Raw genomic sequence first — 22612 nt, 5'->3', positions numbered from 1 at the left:
ATATTTCATGTTGAAATAAGATCAAGAAGAGTTAATCTATGTCTTTATTTTCAGAGCTTGTAATGAGCTTCTCTCTGGTCTTAATAAAAGTCTCTCTGACAGCTGAAATCCTACAACACAACATCATAACAACAGCCAGATCTCTGCACTGAATTCCAATCAGTCAACTGACTTCAAATTGCTGCTAATTCATAAATCCTGAAGTGGTTTGGGACCAGAGTACATCTTTGATCTGCTGCTGTGATGACACGCTAAACATGGAGGTTAGTGAGAATGAAATATTCACATAACCAGAGCATCAAGTCAAATACAAACAAGTTCAAACCTAATCAGCTGCCCTGCTGTTCATATTTAGAACTTTTAGACGGCGTGGGACTCGGCCCAACATTTCTTTTCTTTACTTTAAAGAGGAAAAGCTGCTGTTTGCCGAAGATCTGTACTCAATTCTGGGCACATTTTAGACACGCTCTTATTTAATTATTTGGTATTTTAGAATAGAATAGAACTTCATTGTTTTTTGTTCATTTAGTTTCATTAGGGCTGCACAGTGGTAAAGTGGTTAGCGCCTCACAGCTAGAAGGTTCCTGGTTGGAACCCCAGTTCGGACGAAGAGGGCCTTTCTGTGTGGGCACGTGTGGGTTCCCTCCTGGTACTCTGGCTTCCTCCAACAGTCCACAGTCCAGACTCTAAAATCGCCCGTAGGTGTGAATGTGAGCATGAAGGAAAGGGTCTCTATGTGTCAGCCCTGTGATTGACTGGCGACAAGCCCCCACCCCCACATGACCCTGAACAGGGTTAGCGGTATAGATAATGGATGGATCGTGTCATTTGTTCATTTTGTTTGCATATTAAAGATATAATCTCGAAGTTCTCAGTTTCGTTCTCTTTGGCGGCACCTTATGGCAATAAAAGGCTGTCACAGGCGCACACATCCAAGATAACCTCATCCTGGCTCCCTTTGTCCCGGCTGTAACTCTTGATTTTCCTCACTGATGGTCGCTTTCCTTTTTAGACTGTTTGCCTTCATCTGAGTGTCGAATTTGTTTCTTTTTCTCTCGATTTCATTTTTGAAGTTGTATCTTAAATCCACCTACCCTCTCTGGCAGACCAACCACTGCTGGCTGATGGAAAACGTGTCACTAACTGGGCGCCGCTTGTGATTTTTTCCACTAAAGTTGCCACAGACACCCAGTCCATAATAATACAATATACTGCAAATGTAAAGGCTTTCATCAGTGGGTCAGAGGCTCAATCACCATTGTGTTACCTCAGTCCAGATTCTAACTTTAATTCTAATTTCTCATTTACTCTCTTCTTTTAGAGTCACTACATTTAAAGTTAAACAATTTCTTCTATTCATTCAGCCTTTGTGGCATTCTGTGCACTTGTCATTAGTCACTGCAGCCTATTTTTAATGTCTGTTTTTACCATATTAAACATTTCAATCTCGTGAGCTACATTTTTAACGTCACCAGTTCTCACATAACCTCAATAGCGCCACCAAAACATACTGACAGCGATGTTGTGAAACTCAATCATAAAATATGTTGACTTTTAAAATGTCAGCAATGAGCTTGGAGGTAATTTTGAGGTTAAGGTTGTCATTTTACAAATTGCGTAATTAGATACTATTTACGTCATCAGCAGCACTGGGCAGAGCGGCTGGATACTCAGTAGCTCTGAGTCTCTTCCTTAAAGGCAGGAATGTAAATCCAGAGGGATTAGTGCGAACACACTGGGCTGTAAACCCTTCAGTAGCTCTCCAAGGGGTCTCTGCCTCAGTGCGTAAAGTTGGGACGGGGCTCCGGACGCACAGCGCAGCACTTCTTACAGCACAGGCTCCATGTGCGTCACCTCTGCGGGATACTTGACGAGGATTACTGATATTTTAAACCCACTGCCCGCGCGGGTGACTGACATGTGAAAACATCGGCGTTTTGCTGATGTGAAGGCGTTTTCACTGGAACAGATCGTCTGTCCCGGAGCGCAGAGGGGACATGGGTCAACTTTATGGTGCGACTCTTTTACCATTTGGCGCTATTTGTGTTGTTTTCCTGTGGGAATCTGGTGCCAGCTCTATCAGGACGACGCTCGCAGTGGACACTTCGAGGTAAGTTACATGGACAAGATTCGAGCAGCCTATAAACATCTTGAGTGAATGGACGGCAGTGTGCTGGAGATGCCGTGCCAAACGCATCCATAAAAAGTTTAATCGGGGATGTAGTGGTTTACAAATGTCAGGTTTTCTGTCATCGTGACGCAAGAAAAGCAGACAAACAGATTTCTTTCAACTTCACCCACAGAATCTGAATCACATTTACTGATAATCTGAAGTGGTTTTACAGATTAACGTGAGAGGAAAGCTCTGTGAATTTATTGGTAACTCTTCCACTCAGATTAGCAGATTGTACCAGCATTTAATTTGATAACTGAGCACCCGGTGCCAAATGTCACATTACAGTTTGGGCCATGCTTTATTGCTCTCTGCTCTGTAAGGCATTCTGTGTGAGCAGCTTTCAAAGAGGAGACCCCTGGATGAACCGCTGCAGCGCGTCTAATCTAATGTGATTATCAGGGAAATGTAAAAGGCAAAGGGGAACTCCAAATGGTTGGAATCGGTCGCGGTGCAAAGAGCCAAATGTTACTTGTGCTCAGACATAACATGACAGATGCTGTGAAGGTGCCCGGAGACAGTAGGTCAGGAGGTGAGGGGAGCACGCACGCAGTGTTCAGTGGAGAGGAGGAGGAAACATTTCCTCAGCAGGTTAGACCCCAGAAAATAAACATTTTAATTTATTTAGGCAAAAAAAACTTCCTCTTCACTTTTTACAAGGAATGACACCTCCTCAGATTCATTCTGTACAGATATAAACTCATCATGTTCTGTTACAATGAGATACAAACATCTACCACTGGGAATGATGGACCTCCTGCACTTAAACGTGTGTCGTAGCTGTTAATCTCCTCAAGAGTCTTTAAACTCCATTTCCATCGGTATGTCTTGCTGTATAATCACAGGAGAGCAAAGCCAATGTGTCTGTCAATTTTAGCAACGTCAGTAAAAGTTGGAGGTAAATTAGTGACAGCGGCTCATTTCCACAGCAGAGTGCACTGACATGTTTCAACTGTTAATATCCTGCTGAGTGCATCTTGGCTTAATGAACATTTATGTACATTTAATGTGTTTTAAGGCTGCATCTAACAATTTATTTTCACTTTTGGCCAATCTGCCAATCATTTTCTAGATAAATTGTTTAGCCTGTAAAATGTAAGAAAAAAGTGTTTGAATTAAACACAAGATACTTGTGCCCTAAAGATGAGGATTAGCGCTCAGTGAAGAACCCCCTCCCCTCGTTCCCTCATCACAATACTTATAATTAACCTACCTCATGACCCTCAGTGGTCACCACAACCAAAGCAGCATTGCCAGCTTCAGCAGACCCAGGCTCCGCCATGAGTGCTTATGTTTTTGAATTAAGCACAAAAGAGGAAAATATAGAGCGAAGGAGAAAGAGCCAGGGTGAGGCGCCCTGTTTGGGGCTAGCACTCACCCCTGCTGGTCCGAGCTGTACGCTCTGCCTCCCACTACTCCCTCATTTTCATGAGGGAAGAGAGGAGAGAGGGGTTAAGGCTAGAGTAGGGGATAACCTAACCTAACCTAACCAGAAGCTGATACGAACAACCCTACCACATGGCTTCTAACGGCCCCCTCAACTCAAACTTGTAGTTAGAAATATGTATCTTGTATATTGTAATCAGATTTTTGTTCTCTAAAATATCAGTGTTGATATCAGCCTCAAAGTCTAGAATCAGCTGTGCCCTAGAGTAATGCATCTATGTATGATATTGTAAAATGTATGCAGAAAAGAGGGACAACACACGTCAAAGTACTGCTGAGGATTAAGCCTTTGATGAGCTGGGCAGCTGCCGGGTGTAACTGTTTAAATGTTTGAATATGGGGAGGCCTGCGGGCCTCGAGGTAAAGGGAACATGGGTTATGTCCAGCACTAGAACTTTGTTGCAGGTCTCTGCTCCCTGTTTCATGATGTGTAAGGTACAACTGCTGAAAAACAGTGTAAAAAGTGACACACATGTGCTTCTCTTCTCAGAGGGGAGTGTCCAGATAATAAGATCTTGACTGTGGAGTATCCCTGTGTCAGAGCTGGGGGGAAGAACAGCACCTGTTTCAGGTAAGACTCACTCCCACTGCGTCTCCTCCAGTCTGATAAGCTTTAACCACCAATGAGACAACAAGGAGGTTACTTTACATTAGACATTTCAGCTGACTTTTCCCAGAACAGTGAACTTCAAGGACACTTTGACAGAACAAGCCCTGCTGCTGACATGAACCTGAAACTTTCTGCGGCTGTGGCACCGTCTGTAAAACCACTAAACCACCTTGCCACGTCATTTACACAACTCTGCACAGCATATCCTCCTTTTGGCAACTTTAAATCCACTTGGGGGAGAAAATCATACTAATTTCCTGAGCGTCATCACTCAGTGACTGAATCATGATCCTCTCTGAAGATGTATTTTATAAAAGTTTCATCATTTGTCAGCAGCAGCTTCCCTTTAAGAAGGCGGGATGAGTGATTGACACTCACTTCGTACTATAACATTCATGCGCACTGCTCTAAGGTCCACCAGCCTGGCTCTGTGACAGCGAGACTCTACGTGAACTTGAACTTTTGGCTCGAAAATTAAATCATTTAAGGAAACATCCCCCTCGGGGAGTTGGGCCTGCTTATAACCTAAAAAGTAGAAGAGGTCTGACAGGAGAGGATGGGATCAGTTATTTTTATTGCACTGTGTCTATTAAGAGGAAAACAGGGACTACAGTCTGCTGATGGTGATTACCCACACCAAATTTGGTTTAACTATTTAATCATCATTGAGGAGATGTGTGTTTTCTTGAATTTAAACATGGTCAAATACAAGAAAGAGTATGATATATGTCCTGATGAAATGGGTTGTTTTCTTGCTCCTTTCTCTACATACACTCATAAATTGTGAAAACATCCTTTCATATTATACCACATGATCGTCTTGAAACATAGGTTCAATGAAATAAATGAATTCAGTGCAGACGTTACAGCCCGTTGTAAGACCTTTAGCTCATGATACATCACACACAACAGGAGAAAATCTGTGTAAATCACTCATTCTGACGTTTAGATAAGTTTCTCTTACAGACGAACTCTGGCTCGTATTCGCCGCTGCCGCCGTCGTAAGGAGATCCTGTAATAAATGAGGCACCAGGTCTGGTGTGAGGCCAGACCATCTGATCTGTTCACTGTCAAGGTTGGACTGTAGCAGGCTCTGTGTCGCGTTTAATTTCTGGCTCTAAATGAGAGATGTGGCGTGCTTCAGGAGGTGGATTAGATGAGGTTGTATTTTCCTTGCCATGTGTCTTACGGCAGTGCAGAGCAGACCTGGATCACATTGAGTTAGCAAATAACTTCAGGGGCGAACAGATTGGTCCATTCTGTCTGTAGAGGAATATTACTTTGAGTTCAGTTTTCAGTGATAGCAGTGTGTTGTTCAGACAGGGCAGAGGAAGCGATGATTTTAGATTTCCATCTTTCAGACACATGCAAAGTTTGTCTGGATGGATGTTTACTTCTCACTGCAGATCTGAGGCCAGTTTTACAAAGGAGGCTTACCGAGTTATCTTAATAACAGTGTTTTTGATTGTCCATATTTCACATCTAAGGAGGTTCTGAGTGTAACTCAAAGAAGTTCTCGAAGTCCTCTTACCCAACAACAAGTCCAATTTGGGCCCACAAGGGCTTCATCTGGGTTTATCTGGGTTAGGTCTAAACCAATCTCGGATCCCATCTGCTACAGTCTGACGACAATACAGCCTCTGGGGACAACGGTGAACATGCCGGGCGTGTAGCCAGCGGTTAGTGATAAATGACTTCCAGTCAAGACTTCCTTTTGCGGCAGTGTTTACAGAAAAGTTTTTCTTGTGATTGACTTTAATTAACGGGTCTTACCTTTGTCGAAATTTCAACATGATGATGCAGTAAAAATGAAGCTGTGTCAGGTCTGTCCTCAAGAGGGGAAGAAAACTACTTTTAAAATGCTTGTTTGTTGAATGGAGGTCGGATCGATCTTTTCTGATGCATTCAAGGAAGTCGGGAAATCTGAATGCTGAACGGCTTTCGTGACACAACGTCGAGGGAATTTATCTCAAGTTGAATTTTAGATCTAAAGGTGATGGTACACATATCAGCTTTTACATCAACATCAACAACATGTTCAATGTTGACTGTACACTTTTCTATTGAGAAAGTCAACCTCCTCTGATCTGGAAATGTCAGCATGATCAGCAGCAACCTCATTGTGGTCAACGTGCAGAATTACATCAGAAATGCTCCAATCACAGCCCAGATTCTGGGTCATGTGATCTCTCTGGCCTGAATTTTTTTCTGAACAATGTTGGCAATCCAAGCAGTGGGCCGAGGAGAAGGAACTTTAATTATTAAAACACGACTCTGGGACGTGAATGTGTGGAGAACATGTGTGGAGAACATGTCAGGTAAAAAACATTGAATTTAAACTAAAAACACATTTGAGATGCTTTATTGCCAGGAAATTTGTTAGTGAGCGGATTTCTGTTAGATCGTTTCAGCTAGCTTCAATTGCGGTGGTACTAGTAGTTGCTATGGTAACGCTGTAGTTGTGACTGGAATGGAGGAGTACAGAGAGCCTTATTGCCCTGTGTCACCTCTTGTTTACATTGTCTGTTGATGTAAAAGTTGATACGTGTATCACCACCTTAATTAATTGGATTGTTAGCTGAACTTGCACGCAGATGTCTGTTTCTAGAGATTAATAAGAAGCTAAATCATCGTCAGATTGCTGCTGATGGGATCCAGGATGTCATCACGGTGCATTACGTTTGCCTGCTTTTGCTCTCCACATGGACTGTCCTCCCTGCATACGCTGAAGCCTGCTGATAAGTGATGGCCAATATTACTCGGGCTAAGTGTAGTACAAACAGAAACGAGAACACTTGCCATCCCTCTCTAAATAGAGATTAGGTCTAAACTGGACATGAGTCAGATTGGGCTTCTATGTGAGTCGCTTTAGGGCCCGCATGTTCAACCCAGACGATTAGACATGGGCTAATGAACGGCACACATGGGTATCAGATTTGTCCAAGGTATGTTGCACATTCATACATTACTGGCCCTGTATGGAGCCCATGGGCCCGTCATCAACCCATCTGAGCCAACCCATGTGGAGCCTCCAGTAATGCTGGCGACAAAATCCACCGGGACCCAGTTTGGTATCCCAGATCAGACCAGATGCAACCTATTTGATCCCCACATGAGTGTGATGTCATTTTAATGCCTGTCAAGCTGCAATAAAAGGAGCAGATAAACCTCTCAATGTGTCCTTGATTTAAGGCAAAGGTTGTAAAAGTCAGCTTCCAATGTCTCGTTGGTGACGAATGGTATTGCCAGCTAAAATGATAGCAGATTTTAGCTGCTAAAGCAAGCTAGCTGAATAAGCTAACCTTAGCTTCTTTTTTATATTTATGGCGACCTCATTTTAAAACAAGAACCTGCAACTAATTAACTCAATGACAAATGAAGACAAAGGTTATCTGAAGACACTGCAGCAGGTCTAGACTGTACTGTTTATATTATTATTTACAGAAACAAAAGCTCTTGGCAACAGCTGCGAAGAACAAACCTCGTTTTACAGGCAGGAACATTAAACAGAACCAGACACAAGGTGGATGGCCTTCTGCTTTGACTGGAAAATAGGTTTAAAACTGTGAAAAGATTGGCCACATACATACATGATGTCATTCTAAATGTTTCAGGCTAAAAATCAGTGAAAAAAGAAGCTTCACCATCAGCCACGTTCTTATATAGAAAAAGGAGAACCAAACTGTTATAATGTTCTGAGACGACCCAGTTTGGCTGCTAACCTGAAGAGAAAATTCTTGAAGGATGAGGATGAACTGATGTAATGAACTATTTCTTAATATGTTTGCAGAGTTGCAGAGTGTAAACTTCCCCAAATCCAATAAGGAGCTGCTAACGCTCACATCAACTCTGCAGTTATCCATGGCCACCGTCCACAGTGTGGAGTAACAAATGTGGGTACTCAGTAGACGTGAGTTGGGGCCTCTTTTACCGTAACCAGATAGTTGGTGACATGCCCCTTGGTGTTGGAAGTAGAGCTTTGAGTTAGCTTGACATGCTAACAATTGCACCTTCTTTAAAGGCACATAAACAAGCTTTACCACCCTTTTGCTTTTGTGTTTTCAGTTTTGAAGAGGCGATTTAAAGCAGCGCTACATTCCAATCTCTTTAGGTCTTGAGTATTGTTTTTACTACAGCCAACACTGCAACACGCACTCCAACACATGTGGAGAAATCCCAGATTTGACAGGCCGGGCCATAAGTAGTTACCGTTGCCAAAGTATGATTGGACAATTGAAGTTCTTAAACTATATCTGACCCAGACCCGGTCAGTCTAACAGTCTAATCTGCACCTAAAGACAGGCTGGACATTTTCCAATAGTCTCTGGTTTTCTTCTCTTGTTTCTCCACCTGGCACTCCTCGTATCGTAATAATCTGGGGGAAAAGTTTTCTAGTGTTTTGATTGAAGATGACATGCAAGCCATGTGGAAAAATTCACACCTTCCAAAGAAAGTGGGCTTAGCTGCTATGAAAGCAGTGAAGTAAACGATGGTACTTATGGTACTTAGGTGGTGATATGTAATATCAGCCATAAGATTTTATATGAAGGAGGGTTTCTTTTGTTGCTGCCGATCTCCTCATCATCTTCTCCTGCTGCACTCGTGTGTTGTTTTGCCTAAAAGCCTGAATTGTAAATGTCTCAGAGGGTTTTGTGGTCGTGTGCAGAAGTAAACCCTTCGTGCTCGCTCCATCTAAACAAAGACCTCGCTGGCCGCAGGTCTCCTCCTCCTCCTCCTCCTCCTCCTCCTCCTCCTCCTCCTCCTCCTCCTCCTCCTCTGTGGCTTCGCAGCGTGAATCAGCTTTATTTCTACGTTTCTATTGTTCTGGACATTTTATATACTTATCCTGTCTATGCCGGAGGTCAGATTTCTGCCGTGCCAAGCCAAATATACAGTGCATGGTTTAGTACCCAGACTTTGAGTGATGTGAGTGTGTGAGCTTGCATGTTTATGCACCAGTCTGTTTATATTGTCGGTTGGAGCAGGTTTATGATGATGAGAGTTAGTTTTCTGCTGCTCTCTGGAAACGCATTTTAACTCTGACACGACTGACGGCTCCGCTGAACTACAATCCATCCTTCACTTGATTGGCATGTGGGTTTAAATGACCCTGCAGGGCTTCTTACTGCAGGAGATAACACTCGTGGTATTATGCTACAGTGTGTGAGCTTACCAAACATTATGTAAGAGGTGACTGATTGTTAGTGTTTCCATACTTTTGTTACATCATGGTTTTATATTCTGGTAAGTTCATAAGCAGCAGTCTTCTTGTGTTTGTACAGTTTCATCTCATTGACGACTGAGTATTTTATTATCTGAAGTACCGCTTAGTAAGGAGGGAGACAAGTGAGTAATGGCTGGAGCTGAGAAACATTATTTACACAGGAACAATCATGCTGATTTTCAGCCTCTGCCAAGTCAAGTCAAGTTTGACTCTTCAGCATAAAAGTCACACATCAATGCTAAATGCCATCCAAGAAGCTTTATTACATTTGAATAGATGTCATGAGAGGCTGATAGATGACGGCTTAGTTCTGCCAATCAAATGTTGGCTATGCAATCCACCTTCACTGCACATCTGACCTTGATTGGAAGTAAAAGTGCAGGTTCCTGGGTTCAAATTCTTTAGAGGAACAACACAAACAGATGTGTGGAGGTGATTTACAGTGAGAATGATCAAAATGGATAGTAACTTTACATTAAACCTGTTGTAATCTTATTGTATTTAAGCTCCCTGACAGTAGGAGTTCTGCTGTTCACTAGCTTTTTACTAGTTTTTATTCCACTTCTGTGTTTGTTGTTTTTGCACCAAAACACCAAGACAGAGTCGTTGTATGTGTTAACCTACCAGGCAATAAACCTGATTTTGATTCTGAAAATTAATTGAGATTTCAAAGCTAGTGAGATTATGTAAAAGTTTAAAGTTAGAGGAACTAGAACGCTCGATCTCTATTTTTGAATATGAAAAATTGACTTCATAAGCCTCAAAACGCCCCATCACACAGTTCAAGACATTTGCAGCCTTGCTTGGTCTGGTTTGACCATTAGCTCATGGTGGCTAACGTTAGCTAAAGCTGGCTACATTCAAGTTAATGGACACCTGTTTCAAATTTTTGTTTCTCCTGTATGTAATGGACATGTGATGCTCTGCTCGATGTGAGTGAAGAGCTCCATTTTATAGATTTATAGATTTTAGCGGTTAAGGTTCCTGGTTCAAATCCCTGTTCGGACTATAGACTGTATAAAAAGATAGATGACATGACAGCTCCCTAAAAGTGAAGCCAAAACCCGTCACAGTGCTGCTGATCCTTGCTGTTTTTTCAGTAAGTTAAGTGTGTGCTTTGGTTAGCGGAAGTGGCTACGGTGGCGCCACCCGCCAATCTCTACTGCGCAGTCTCTGGCTCCAAATGACGTCACCATCGCAAGATGGCAGCGCCTATCGCGGGGGCTATTTTGGCATCACTTTCGTACAATGGGAGCAGATGGAGACGCGTTGTCATCTATATACACAGTCATTGGTTTGGTAGTAGTGGGCCTTTCTGTGTGGAGTTTGCATGTTCTCCCCGTGCATGCGTGGGCTCTCTCCGGGTACTCCGGCTTCCTCCCACAGTCCAAAGACATGCTCGTTAGGTTCATTGGTGACTCTGAAATTGCCCGTAGGTGTGAGTGTGAGCGTGAAAGGTTGTCTGTCTCTGTGTCAGCCCTGTGATTGACTGGTGTACCCTGCCTCTCGCCCAATGACAGCTGGGATAGGCTCCAGCACCCTGTGACCCTGAACAGGATAAGCGGATGGATGGATGGATGGAAGTCCAGACAGCACGGTGTAAGCATCTTCATAAAACGCATCAGTGCGAACATCTTGTGCTGCTGCTAACACAGCACATAACATGAAACTGATTGATTAAATTAAATAACTCCTTGACAGTTGACACAATGCCATCATCTATTATACTCCAAAGATTGATTGACGTAGGAAGACAATAATCTGCAGATTCATCAATAATGAAAATACTCACAGGTACATCAGATGATACTTAAGAGAGAAGGACATCTCATAACACATTTAGTATTACTGCTTCTGTTTCCTTGACTCTTCTTCCCTCGCATGTTTCACACCGTATATGTGGGGATCTATCCAATGAAAAGGCCACTGGTGGATCGCGTCTCCATAAACTTCCTACTTCTCCCATTTTACTTTCTTTCCTGCTTTTCTCAAATAAACAAACTCATTCCTACAGTGTCACAAAGTGCAGCGCATGTGGTGGGATGAAAACAGTCCAGCTCAGGCTGAGTCTGAGAAAGAAAGAGTCGAGGTTAGAAGAAGAGAAACGCGTATAATCAGTGTTTCTTGTCATGTTGCCTGCATGAATATCTGAAGGCTGAGTCACACGGGGTTTGATAAGTTTGGCTGCATTGTTGCCTGTGAAGCTTCTTTGCAGGGGTCTGATATCACTTTACTTTTGGCCACTTCCACACGTTTGCTTTTAAATATACTTGTTATTTGTTACAGATGAGGTGCTTATTCATCACCTCATGCACATACAGCTGTGCTCCACCTAAATACATCTTAACCAGCATCATGAGACATCCGGGATCTAAACTGTTCATCAGTGTCTGATGGTTTGAGCCTTTTATACCTTCTTCACCAAAAAGCTCCCCTGGTCAAAGACATAATGCAAGCTTCAATAATGTGACATATAAATCTAAGTCACCCTTAGATTTCAACCACAACCACTTCCTGTCCTGACTCATTATTAACTCATGCTGCTTGGCCTCTGTGAACATGCGATTGCGTGCTGACTGTTGGTCAGACGGCAGGAAGGCTTCTTTACAACTCATGCCAGCTCTTATGTGGACTGTATCCACATCAGATATATGCTGGAGCTGCATTCTGTTTCCTCTGTTTGTTGCCAAAGTTCAGTTTGGACGACTCTAGGATTTCCACAGTTTAAAACAATGCACATGTATCCTGAAAATCCATTATATCAAAGGATGTTCTGTCCAACTATTTTCCTAGTTTCCTTGTTGGACGAGTATAAAAGGTTGTCTTTCTGTCCACATATTTTTGTGGCTTAAAAACTCTATCACTCCCTCTGGGGATGAGAGCATAATGACTGAATTGCTGCTGTATTTTCAAGATATCTAATTTTACACGTCCCAGTCATACCTAAATGGTCAAATTTTAAGAATATTTGCAGTTTTTTCCACATAAAGAAATCTAATTCAGAACCACTTTTACAGGCCAAAGCAGAGCAAACCACAATTCTACCAGAATTATCCAATTTTGTACAAAACCAAAGTGGTCTTTACTGGCAAACTTTCACCCCCACACTGTGTACCTCCCCCCTAACAAGCTTTGTGTAACACAACTTCCCACAGTTTTTTAGTGTCAGCCTTGCAACATTTTCAAATGTCCCAAATTATTACATAAAAACAAAGTAACATCCCATTCTGCAGTCAAGAGAAGCCACGATGTTGGCTGTCCCTTGGGCGGTCAGTCCATCAGATGGTCCAAAACCTACTGTCTGGATTGCTGTGAAATTTAGTACAAACATTCACGGCCCTGACCCCTGACCTTTCCCCTTGTGCCACAATGAAGTCTAAATGTGTGACTTTCAGCTAAATATCTACACTTCGACAACACTCCCATCAGTCTCAGCTCTGCTTTGTGTTCAGTGCTAATAAACTAAATGCTAGCTTGGTAAAACGTTAGCTAAGATGGTTAATACACTGATCAGCCATAACATTATGACGTATGTCGCAGAGTACACCCCTTCATGGAAACCGTATTCCCTAATTACAGTGGCCTCTTTCAGCAGGATAATGCGCCCTGCCACACTGCAAACATGGTTCAGGAATGGTTTAAGGAACACGACAACAAGATCAAGGTGTTGACTCAGCCTGGAAATTCCAATCCAATCGAGCATCTGTGGGATGTGCTGGACAAACAGCTCCGATCCACGGAGGCCCCACCTCGCAGCTTACGGGATTTAAAAGATCTGCTGCTAACGTCTTGGTGCCAAATACCTCAGCACACCTGCACATAATGTTATGGCTGATCGGTGTATATACACTATGGTAAATCAGTGAGTAAGCAATGCCAATGTTGGCAAGCATTTAGCTCAAGACATTGCTGTCCCTCAGTATAACCTCACAAAGAAGCTAGCACTGCTGTAGACGTGTCATCCTATCAAAGCCTAACCAAAGTCGTTAATAGTTCTACAGTATAACCAAAGAGAGGCAGTTAGCTTTCAGGTGTGTCTCTGACCACCTGTACTGGTGATTTTGATTGTGGGATCCTCAATTGTGGGTTATATTGACGCCTGCAGTTTTCAAGTCTTAGATTTATGTGTTTAATGGTGTCTAATTAATACAAATCAGCCTGCATCTGAAGCTTTAAAGTGCTTGATTTGATTGTGACAGACCCAGAAGTGAGTTCAAGTCTCTGCTGGTTTTACTTACTCAGTTGTCTTTTCATTGTATCGCCGAGTGAACCACAATGCGTGTGTTTGTTTTGTTAAGTTACTGGGCCACAGTTTTAGACTTTGCTTTGTGTTTTATGCAATCTGCTGTATGACTTCCTTAAAGGGCTTTTAAAGATTAGGTATTTGTTTGCTGATGTTCACTTAAAGGCTCAGCATCATGGCTCCTTAAACAGGCCAGGCCGGCTCACGTAATCATACAGGGCCTTGGACATGAGGGCCTGTCACGACATGCCTGCAGAGTGGATACCAGTGGTTTTGGAGGTCATGCCACAGTGTATGTTTATAGCTTCATTCTGACATCCTGCCACACAAAAGTTGAACATGTTGCTTTTGTTTTCTTGGTTAGAAAAAGAAGGAAAAAGTTAACATGTATGTTGTGTGAAACAGGCGTACTTTCTTTCCCATGCACATACCCCTCACCCACAGCTGCCCCTTGTGTCACACAGAAACCTTTAAAGTGTTCATTAATGAGACCCGACTCCCAGCCTGGACTCCATCTCCTCTCTTCAGCTTCTCTCTCTTGTTGGCCTCAGATTCTGTGTTTTGTTGCAGAGAGACAGAAGCCAGGCCTTCAACTAGTAGCCTGAGTATTAAAGCTCGGGTTGAGTTCAGGTCAAAGGAAACAAACAACATGTTCCGTACATGCTTAGTGTTGTTTTTAAGGGCGCGTAATGACAGTTCTTTAAGTTTTGTACTAACCAGACAGGGTCAACGGGGTGAACGTTAAGAAATTGATCCTGTCCTGGTCCCTGTCAGAAATGATCATGTTTGATTGTTTGAGGGTTAAAGAAATGAGTATGACAGGATCAACTTAAGCTGAGCGCCAGCAGCCTCTTTTTGTGTCCTGTGAATTCAACCTCTTTGGGATGACGGTGCCTACGGATGGGGTAGGACGGGGGAGGATCTCTGGTCCCTCAGAGAGACGAGGATGTGTCGAGTTTCAGCTGTTAAACCTGTGAAAAAACACAGAACAGAGAAGCATGAGTCGGAGCAGAGTCGGCTTACAGGATGAGTGATATCCTGATGATTGAACGTCTCACTGACTGACCATGTTTGCTGACTGACTTGTTGGGATGATTGATTAACACACAGACAGATTTCAGCTGATCCAAGCTTGCATGTGATGCAAGAGTGGGAACTTTGCTCCTTGACATGCAAGACCAAGGATTAAGCAGCGTTATCTCAGAGTTTTAAGCCCCCTCTCACCTCCTTGCTTCCTCCTGGATTTCAGCATCAGCCTTCACCTCAATTCTGGATCCTCGAAGGTCTTTGCACATGCTTTAAACAGTTCCAAACATATAAACACACTCTCATCTCTTTTTGTTAGTAGTAGCGATGCATGACTAAGCTGCAAACTTCTTATTAAGTTTGAGAAAAAAATGTTACAAAACAGGCAAATTAAAAGCAGGACTCTTTCATAATAAAGCGCATAAACACAAGATTCATCATCAGTTTAAAACTGAGCAACAGTCCAGCAGATTAGACATAAAGTAAACTGAGCTAATAAGTTATCCAGCTAACCAGACTCTGACATGACAGCACTGAGAATAACAAGACACTCACAGAGGAAGCAGAGCAGATAAAAGAGAAAAAGAGAATGATGCTGTGAACTGTTCTTCGCTCTCTGTCATGATGAATGCCATGACGTCATCCAATTTCCAATACTACAACTATATAAAACACGTCACATTTCAAAAGCTGGTGCATCTTTCATGTATGTATACACTTAAGTTAAATAAGGTCATAATATATATATTCCTAAAATCGCTTATTTCATTTTCCCACAGTCCAAAGACGTGCTTGTTAGGTGACACACCTAAAGTCCGTTTGCATGGCCCGAATCAAAGACCAAATTGTTACAATGCTACATTTTGCCTCGATTGGTTTGTGTTCACACGGCAGCTTTTGCCAGCAGACCAAAAGTTTTGATGCAGAAACGGGCCGAGTCCCGTCTTTTCAGGGGGACCATGGTCTGGGTCTTTGGTCTGCACAAGAGTTCGAATGTGTGTTCTCACCTGTCCAAACGAACTGGACTTTCAAAGATAGTCCGAAAGTCCGGACCATAGCTGTCAGGTTTGAAAGCACCCTAAAATTGCTCGTAGGTGTGAGTGTGAAAGGTAGTCTCTCTCTATGTGTCAGTCCTGTGATTGACTGGCGATCAGTCCAGTGTGTACCCCACCTCTCGTCCAATGACAGCTGGGATAGGCTCCAGCTCCCCCATGACCCTGAACAGGAGAAGCGGTATAGATAATGGATGGATTTTGTTACTTTTTAGTTGACAGGGATTTATCAGTATTTTATCACAAAGCCTTTTCCTAAATTAAAGCCATGTTTTTGTAATTATTGTTAACTATTTAAGCTAATTTAAAGTTCACCCTGTGTTAGCTAAATCTCATAGAAAAGGGGGAGAGCAGATGTTGACAGGTTTCTTTAATGTGTGCTGCTGTGGAGAAATTGAAATCATTCTGTCTGATTATCTGTCGTGTGTGACGAGCCCTCTTTTTCAATTTGAATAATCAGTGCTAACGCGTGTGTGAAGGATCATTGAGGATATATCTGATTTGCACAGCAGAGAAAGCCACAGGACGGTGGAAGATGTAGGATTGTAGTAAAGGAGGGGGGTGGTTTGGAAGCGGAGGTATTTTTTGATCCAAACGAAATAAAGCTGCACGCTGGCAGGCCGAGCGCTCTCCTCAGCGGGGGAATTGACTGGAAAACCACGTAAAGGTCTTTACAAAGAGCGAGAAGGGAAATCAGAGCAGAGAGGGAAGCTGCTGACTGTTTTCTCTCTCCTGTAATTGGCTTCCCACCTCGAGGAGGACATGTGGCGGACTGCTGCCAGAGGCTGAGGGCCGCTGTCAGTGAATCAGACATCCAGCAGGAGAACAGCAGCTCTGCTCTGTCGACATCTGCATTACTTTCACTTAACGCTCCCTCCTCACAATTATAACCCCCATTCTGGTCTTTTTGCATCAACTACCGTCACTTTCCCTGTTTCTCTTTTTTCCAACCTGCTCATCTTTCCTGCATTTTTCTCTTTTCCCTCTGCTGTGTTTCCTCTCTCTCTCTCTCTCTCTTTTACTCGCCCTGTGACTCTTCTCATTCATCAGTCTTCTTTTCTCTCTCACCTCCTCTCCGTCTTTGTTGTCCTCTTTCAATCAGACACATCTGTCATTTCAGTGTGTCTTTGCACCTATCAAGAAATGTTCCTGCAAACGAAATACAGAGCCTCTGACTCTCCTCTGGTGTAGCATGGCTGTTTAGTCTAACATGCTGCCTGTATAGTCTGATATAACTGTGCATGTATACAGCGCACAGGAACACACAGACTCACATGGGAGATAAAACAGCTGCATTCAGACAGACAGGAGAAAAATATAACATAACAGAGGGAGGAATAATTATATTTGTGGAATTTCAGCTGTAAGTACATCTGTACTTTTGTTTAGATTGGGATGTCACAGCAGGAATCACACAGGTGTTCCTAATTACATTTATTGCTGCGCTCTGCTCAGGCTGTATCATCAGGCCTACCTGTAGTCTCTAGTTTACATTGTATTAAGGGTAAATTAAGATTTTGAACACCTACTAATTATCCTAATTTTGTGTAATTTTAAATGTATAATCTATTAAATGTTGAGCATTATCGTCAGATTGTTAACCGAAGTAATGAACAGCAGCATCCTGCTTTCGTTCCATTGTAGGAATTTTTGAAGGCACTATAGGGCATAGGAAATAAAATTAATAAGGCTTTTGACATTCAAAAATAATATCCTATAGATGTTGTACAGTTTGTAGTAGGCCTATGTACAAAATAAGGACAGTAGGCTAAGCTGTGACTGTGTGGTATCTCGTAAGCTAGCAAGCACAATTAGCTCACAGGGTCCTGAAACTGAAGCAGATTAATTCAGCCATATTTAATCTTAATATTTACACTTCACTTTGACATGTCATGAACACCTCTGCACTTAATGATATTGATGCTATTGATGATGATGATGACCTTGAGGATGTTGTTACTTGGATTAGGATATTCATAATGATGATGATGACTATATCGACCGTGTTGATGTTGTTGATGATGTTGAAAAAGAAAAAGAAAGGCCCTGTGCACTTCCTGTTAGCACCAGTGTCCGATCACACATGAAGCTGTTTGTTGGCTCTTACTGACTCTGTCCCCTCCTGTCTTGATTGTTGCTTGTGTTGTATTAACTAAACGTCGCTTTGGACAAAGGCGTCTGCTAAATTAAATTGTAAAATTGTAAAATGTCAAAATATCTGTGTTAAAACAGCGTGTCTGTTTTCTGTGTTGTCTGTTTTTTTTGTTTGGCAGCTAGTAGAACATTTTCAGATTGTTACGCTAGCAACAGTACAATGTTAGCATGGCTCCAACATAAACAGAATCTGACCCTGACAAAACAGTTTGAAAAGACAAATTCCTCTCAATTTGTAAGTAACCCAGTTTTGGGGTGCTTTTATTTAGCATTTCCCACTGCCTTTAGCCCATGGCACAACCAGCTAACATTAGCACTAATAACATTAGCAAAGATGTGCATTCCTACGAAAAAATGGCTGGGTGCTAACTTGATGTTTGTTCAGCAGTATTTAAGTGTTTTACCATGCTGGTTAGCCTATATTTAGGTCATTGAAATGGTGTGGAAACAGGCGGTGCCTCTTCCTCTCTCTGTGTCTGATAGACAGATGCAGAGAGACAGGCAGAATGTATCACATCAGTGCAGTGCTATTCATCTGTATCTGGTTGTAAAGACAGACGGCTGCTTTCTGTAGCAGGTGATGAGAAGCAGGCATGTGTACGCGGGTCCACATGTTCTCTCTTCTGTGTGTATGTTGGTGTGTGGCTCGAACTTTACACTGAATGTTCACAGGGCCTTCTGGGATCTGCAGTCAGAGGTCTCCCTCTTAAAAGCCATAAAACAAGCTTTAACACTGCTGCTGTCGCTGAGGAAAAAACCTACTGCAAGTAGGATTTTCTAGTTTTTCTCACTTAAAATATTTATTGGTATTTCCTCTTACCATAAAATGTTTGTACATGTCATCATCGCTCAATAATATCTCCAACGCTTGACATTTCGACAGCAGCTCCAGTGATTTGTCTTCCAGTGATTGGATATATACAAAATGGACAAACAATAAACTGTGTTATTTAGTGCTAAAGTCAGTTTAGTCAAAAGCAGGAGACCTCTGACTGAACACTAGAAGGAGGTGATGAGATTTTGCAGGTAACAGGGACCAGATGCCTTCATCACTAGGTTTGTCTGGACGTAAGTGTATGAGTAATCCACGTGGATATGCTGGTGCGTGGGCGCATGTGTATGCTGTTAGACGTTTGGATTGAATATCATGCAATGTATACTTTTATGTGTGTTTTTGCGTGTGTAAATGAGATCATGCTTTGTGTGATAGGTATGCAGGCCGACTTTATTGAGCGGGACAACACTTGGTAAACTGTAAACATATGTGTGTGAATATATGATATGTAGGCTATATAAGTAAGGGTGTGTGCGTGTGAGTGTGTTCTGGTGAGGAAATTCCCTCTAGCAGCCGTCTACTGTTTATCATCCCGAGGATTTAAGTGAGGCACTGACAGCCCTGTCTTCAGCTCAGTCCTCATCATTGACACGGAGGATAAAGTTATTCTTTGCCTTAATCTAAAACTGTTAAAATGCTTGATGAAATCTCAGCTCTCGCCAAGTGGAAACAAATAGCCGACTTACACATTAGGGCAACTCATTCAGACCGAACACGATCCGCTAACGGATTGTTTGCACTGCATGCAGGAGGTCCACGGGGACATCCTATTCAAACTATCACTCTCTTTTCTCCCTTTGCCGTTTTCTCCTTGTATGTTTTGGACGGTGATCAACAAACCCCCCAGCTGTGGGAACAGTAACCTGTTCATTTTTCTCACACTTGGAGTTGACACAAGATTTTTTTGTTTAGTTTTGCTGTTTCATTACACTGAGAGGCACTTACCGCTCTCCTCTGTCTTCATTTTCTCAGAGAAAACCTTTACGAGGCCTTTGAGTTACGCTTCCTGTGTTTAATGGAGGTTTAATTGTCTTCGTAGAGATGTAAAGCCACAGTCAAACCTCCCAAAAAAAGCGTCCATCTTTTTCTAATTAGTGCGCACCTGAACGGCCCTCTAGACAAGCGCTATGCTGTTTTTTTCTTTTTGTGTAGTCTGTTCTAGATTAGCTCTTTGCTGCGCTTTCATGGCCGCCCTGTCACTGTCAATACCTCAACTAAACAAATCACAAGCCAATTGATAACAGACTGTAACCGCATTGTTGTAACAGTATTGTTTAAAGTGGACAAGCCTAGCATATGGGGGGGCATATCCCTGCATGCTCTGTCTCATGTAACAAAGGAGACTAGAGGAGGTGTGGAGTGTAACAGCTGGAGATTTACACCAGATATAAATCTCTCAATTGCTGCAGGATTTTTCATCACCCAAGGCAATCACAAGGCCATTTGTAAGACTTGGATGACCTCCTCAGTCTTATCAGGCCATCACTTTGTGCCTCAGTTACAGTCTCTGGTGGGATCTTTAGTAAAACGCACTCTTTTAAACAGCCTTCCTGTCTGGCATGAAAACTCATCCTCACACATCATTTATGTGCGATCTGTTGTGACCTCACTGCTTCACTGCTCTCACTCACTCTTATCTTGTGCATACCCATCCCACTATGGTGACTGATTCCCCTCCTCTCTGTGTTCACTTATCTCTGCACCAGACCATCACTTACTTACTTCTCTTACACAGTTATTCAGTTGAAGTTTGTTTTATTGCCATTTACATGTACGCATGTTTTCCTCTTATGTCAAGCCTAGGGTGGGAAGCTCAAATGTTGTTATGTTAGTACTGCTGTGTGCCAGCTTGCAAGTTGTATTTAAAAGTTCGGAATCTGACACGTTATCATTTCACTGCTTCCAAATTGATCAGCAACAGAAAAGACAATGAATATTAAAAATCCAGAAGGATATCGAGCCATTTTTCAAGGTAAAACAACATATATAACAACCCATTTACTACCATAAGACAAGCTAATGTTAGCATTCAACCATTTCCTGGCTAACATTAAGGTTTGGCAGTGTAAAATTTTTTGAATTATTATTTATTCATTATTAATATTATGTACCCAAGGAAAGATGTACATTCCTAGCTAACATTACCTTTAGAAACATACAGCAAGGTTAGTGAGTCCACTACTAACAAGGTAGGCTATGCTAAATTCTTAACTATGTTTTAGATAGGAGTACAAACCTTTTTCTATTGTATTGTGTTAAACTATCAAACAGTAAGCTAGCTAGCATAACCATTAGCTATGCCTTTCCTATTGTATTATATGACACTATCAAACAGCAATGTTAGCTCGCTAGCATTACCGTCAGCAAGGAATATTTGCCTTTTCTATTGTGTATAACTATCAAACAGTAAGCTAGCTAACATTACTGTTAGCTAGGAATATATGCCTTTCCTATTGTATTATGTGACAATATCAAACAGTAATGTTAGCTCGTTAGCATTACCGTTAGCAAGGAATATTTGCCTTTTCTATTGTATCATGTGTGAAACCATCAAACTTTAATGTAATTAAAGGGTATAAAGGGTTAAACGGTGTCATAAGAGGCTGTCTTATGGTAGCTAATGGGTTGTCAAACATGTTGTTTTACCTTAAAAATATACAATTAATATATATAATAATTATTTCCCACCAAAATGTATTGTCTTTTCAGATACTGATCAATTGGACAGCGATGGAATTAAAACAGCTGTCAGATTCCTTATGTTTATATGATTTTCAAACCTGGTACACTGCAGTATGACATTTTAACATCATTTCGGCTTCCCATCCTGAGCGTGATGTCTGAGGAAAGTGTCTGCTATGTGAATATAGTCAACTCTTAAAGCATCCAAGTAAAGTGTTACTTCTGACGGCTTCTCTCTCTGTCACTCACACATTCTGATGTTGTCAACCAGTCCACAGCTGGGTTTTCATACACTTATATTTATGCCAAAAAATCATGCAGTGAATAAAGATGGAAACTCAGGCGTCTGGTTAGATACTCTAACAATATGGGCAGGAGGCTTTAACATCTGGTATCAGTAGGTCGGGAGTAAATCAATGTGTATGTTTGGCCTGAAACATTGCGCACATAAAAATGTCATCTGCTAAATATTTGAGGGAAAATAAATGTGTTTAGCTGACATGTAAGATCAATACTGATCAGTTAAGACGGCTGGTGGAAAGTAATCTGATTTATATTTGATTTCTGCCAACATTTCAAACATTTACTCCGTTTGTCTGCATAGAAATATAGCCGGAAACTCACCATGAATCGATGTGTTACCTGACCGTTCTTTGCTGTCAGGCCATTATATCCCTGCAGTGAGACACAAATTAAGACCGTCATGAAATTCTTTGTTCAATCTTCTTGAAACAAAAGAAAATGAGGCCACAATAAACATGTTGACCCATAAATGTTCCAGTCTTTAGATGGCACAGCACGTACAAACCCATCTGGTTTCGACCGCAGTACTTAGGAGCCAATTTAACATTCTGGCATGATGTGTGAAAATGAATCATTCGTCTATGTATGGTTACATCTGGTCAGTGTTTGCTGGAAATTATGCATGAAGGAACGATGTAGGGTAATTTACAAATTGTCCCTATGAGGTGGGGACATGCTGCATCATTCTCAACCATCAGGTCTGTGGTGTCTGAGGTTTTGTTATAATGGAACAATGAACAAACAGGCACGGGAGGGATGTGGTCTCTTTTAAAGAAGTAGTCACTTTATTTCAGTACTCTTGTTATATTGGTGTGCCCTCTTGGGGACATATTGCGCAAAAATAGATATTACAATAGTGTGAAG

The 22612-nt window shown here is 42.0% G+C and overlaps 1 protein-coding gene across 1 annotated transcript in view; it reads left to right on the top strand.

Annotated features, from left to right (window-relative positions):
* The first annotated feature begins 1675 nt into the window (after positions 1-1675).
* The window catches only part of LOC138591394 (collagen and calcium-binding EGF domain-containing protein 1-like), a 39045-nt gene continuing 18108 nt past the window's right edge, over positions 1676-22612 (top strand). The window contains exons 1-2 of the mRNA XM_069661985.1: positions 1676-2110; positions 4110-4190. Coding sequence (XP_069518086.1) covers positions 1998-2110; positions 4110-4190 — 194 coding nt within the window. The 5' untranslated portion in view covers positions 1676-1997. The remainder of the gene's footprint in view (positions 2111-4109; positions 4191-22612) is intronic.

The sequence above is a fragment of the Semicossyphus pulcher genome, unplaced genomic scaffold (assembly GCF_022749685.1).
Source record: "Semicossyphus pulcher isolate SPU_LCO1_2020_fin unplaced genomic scaffold, fSemPul1.0.p SCAF_1, whole genome shotgun sequence".
In the NCBI taxonomy this organism is placed as follows: Eukaryota; Metazoa; Chordata; class Actinopteri; order Labriformes; family Labridae; genus Semicossyphus; species Semicossyphus pulcher.
The sequence above is the reverse complement of the archived record's forward strand: the minus strand, read 5'-3'. Positions and strand labels throughout refer to the sequence as shown.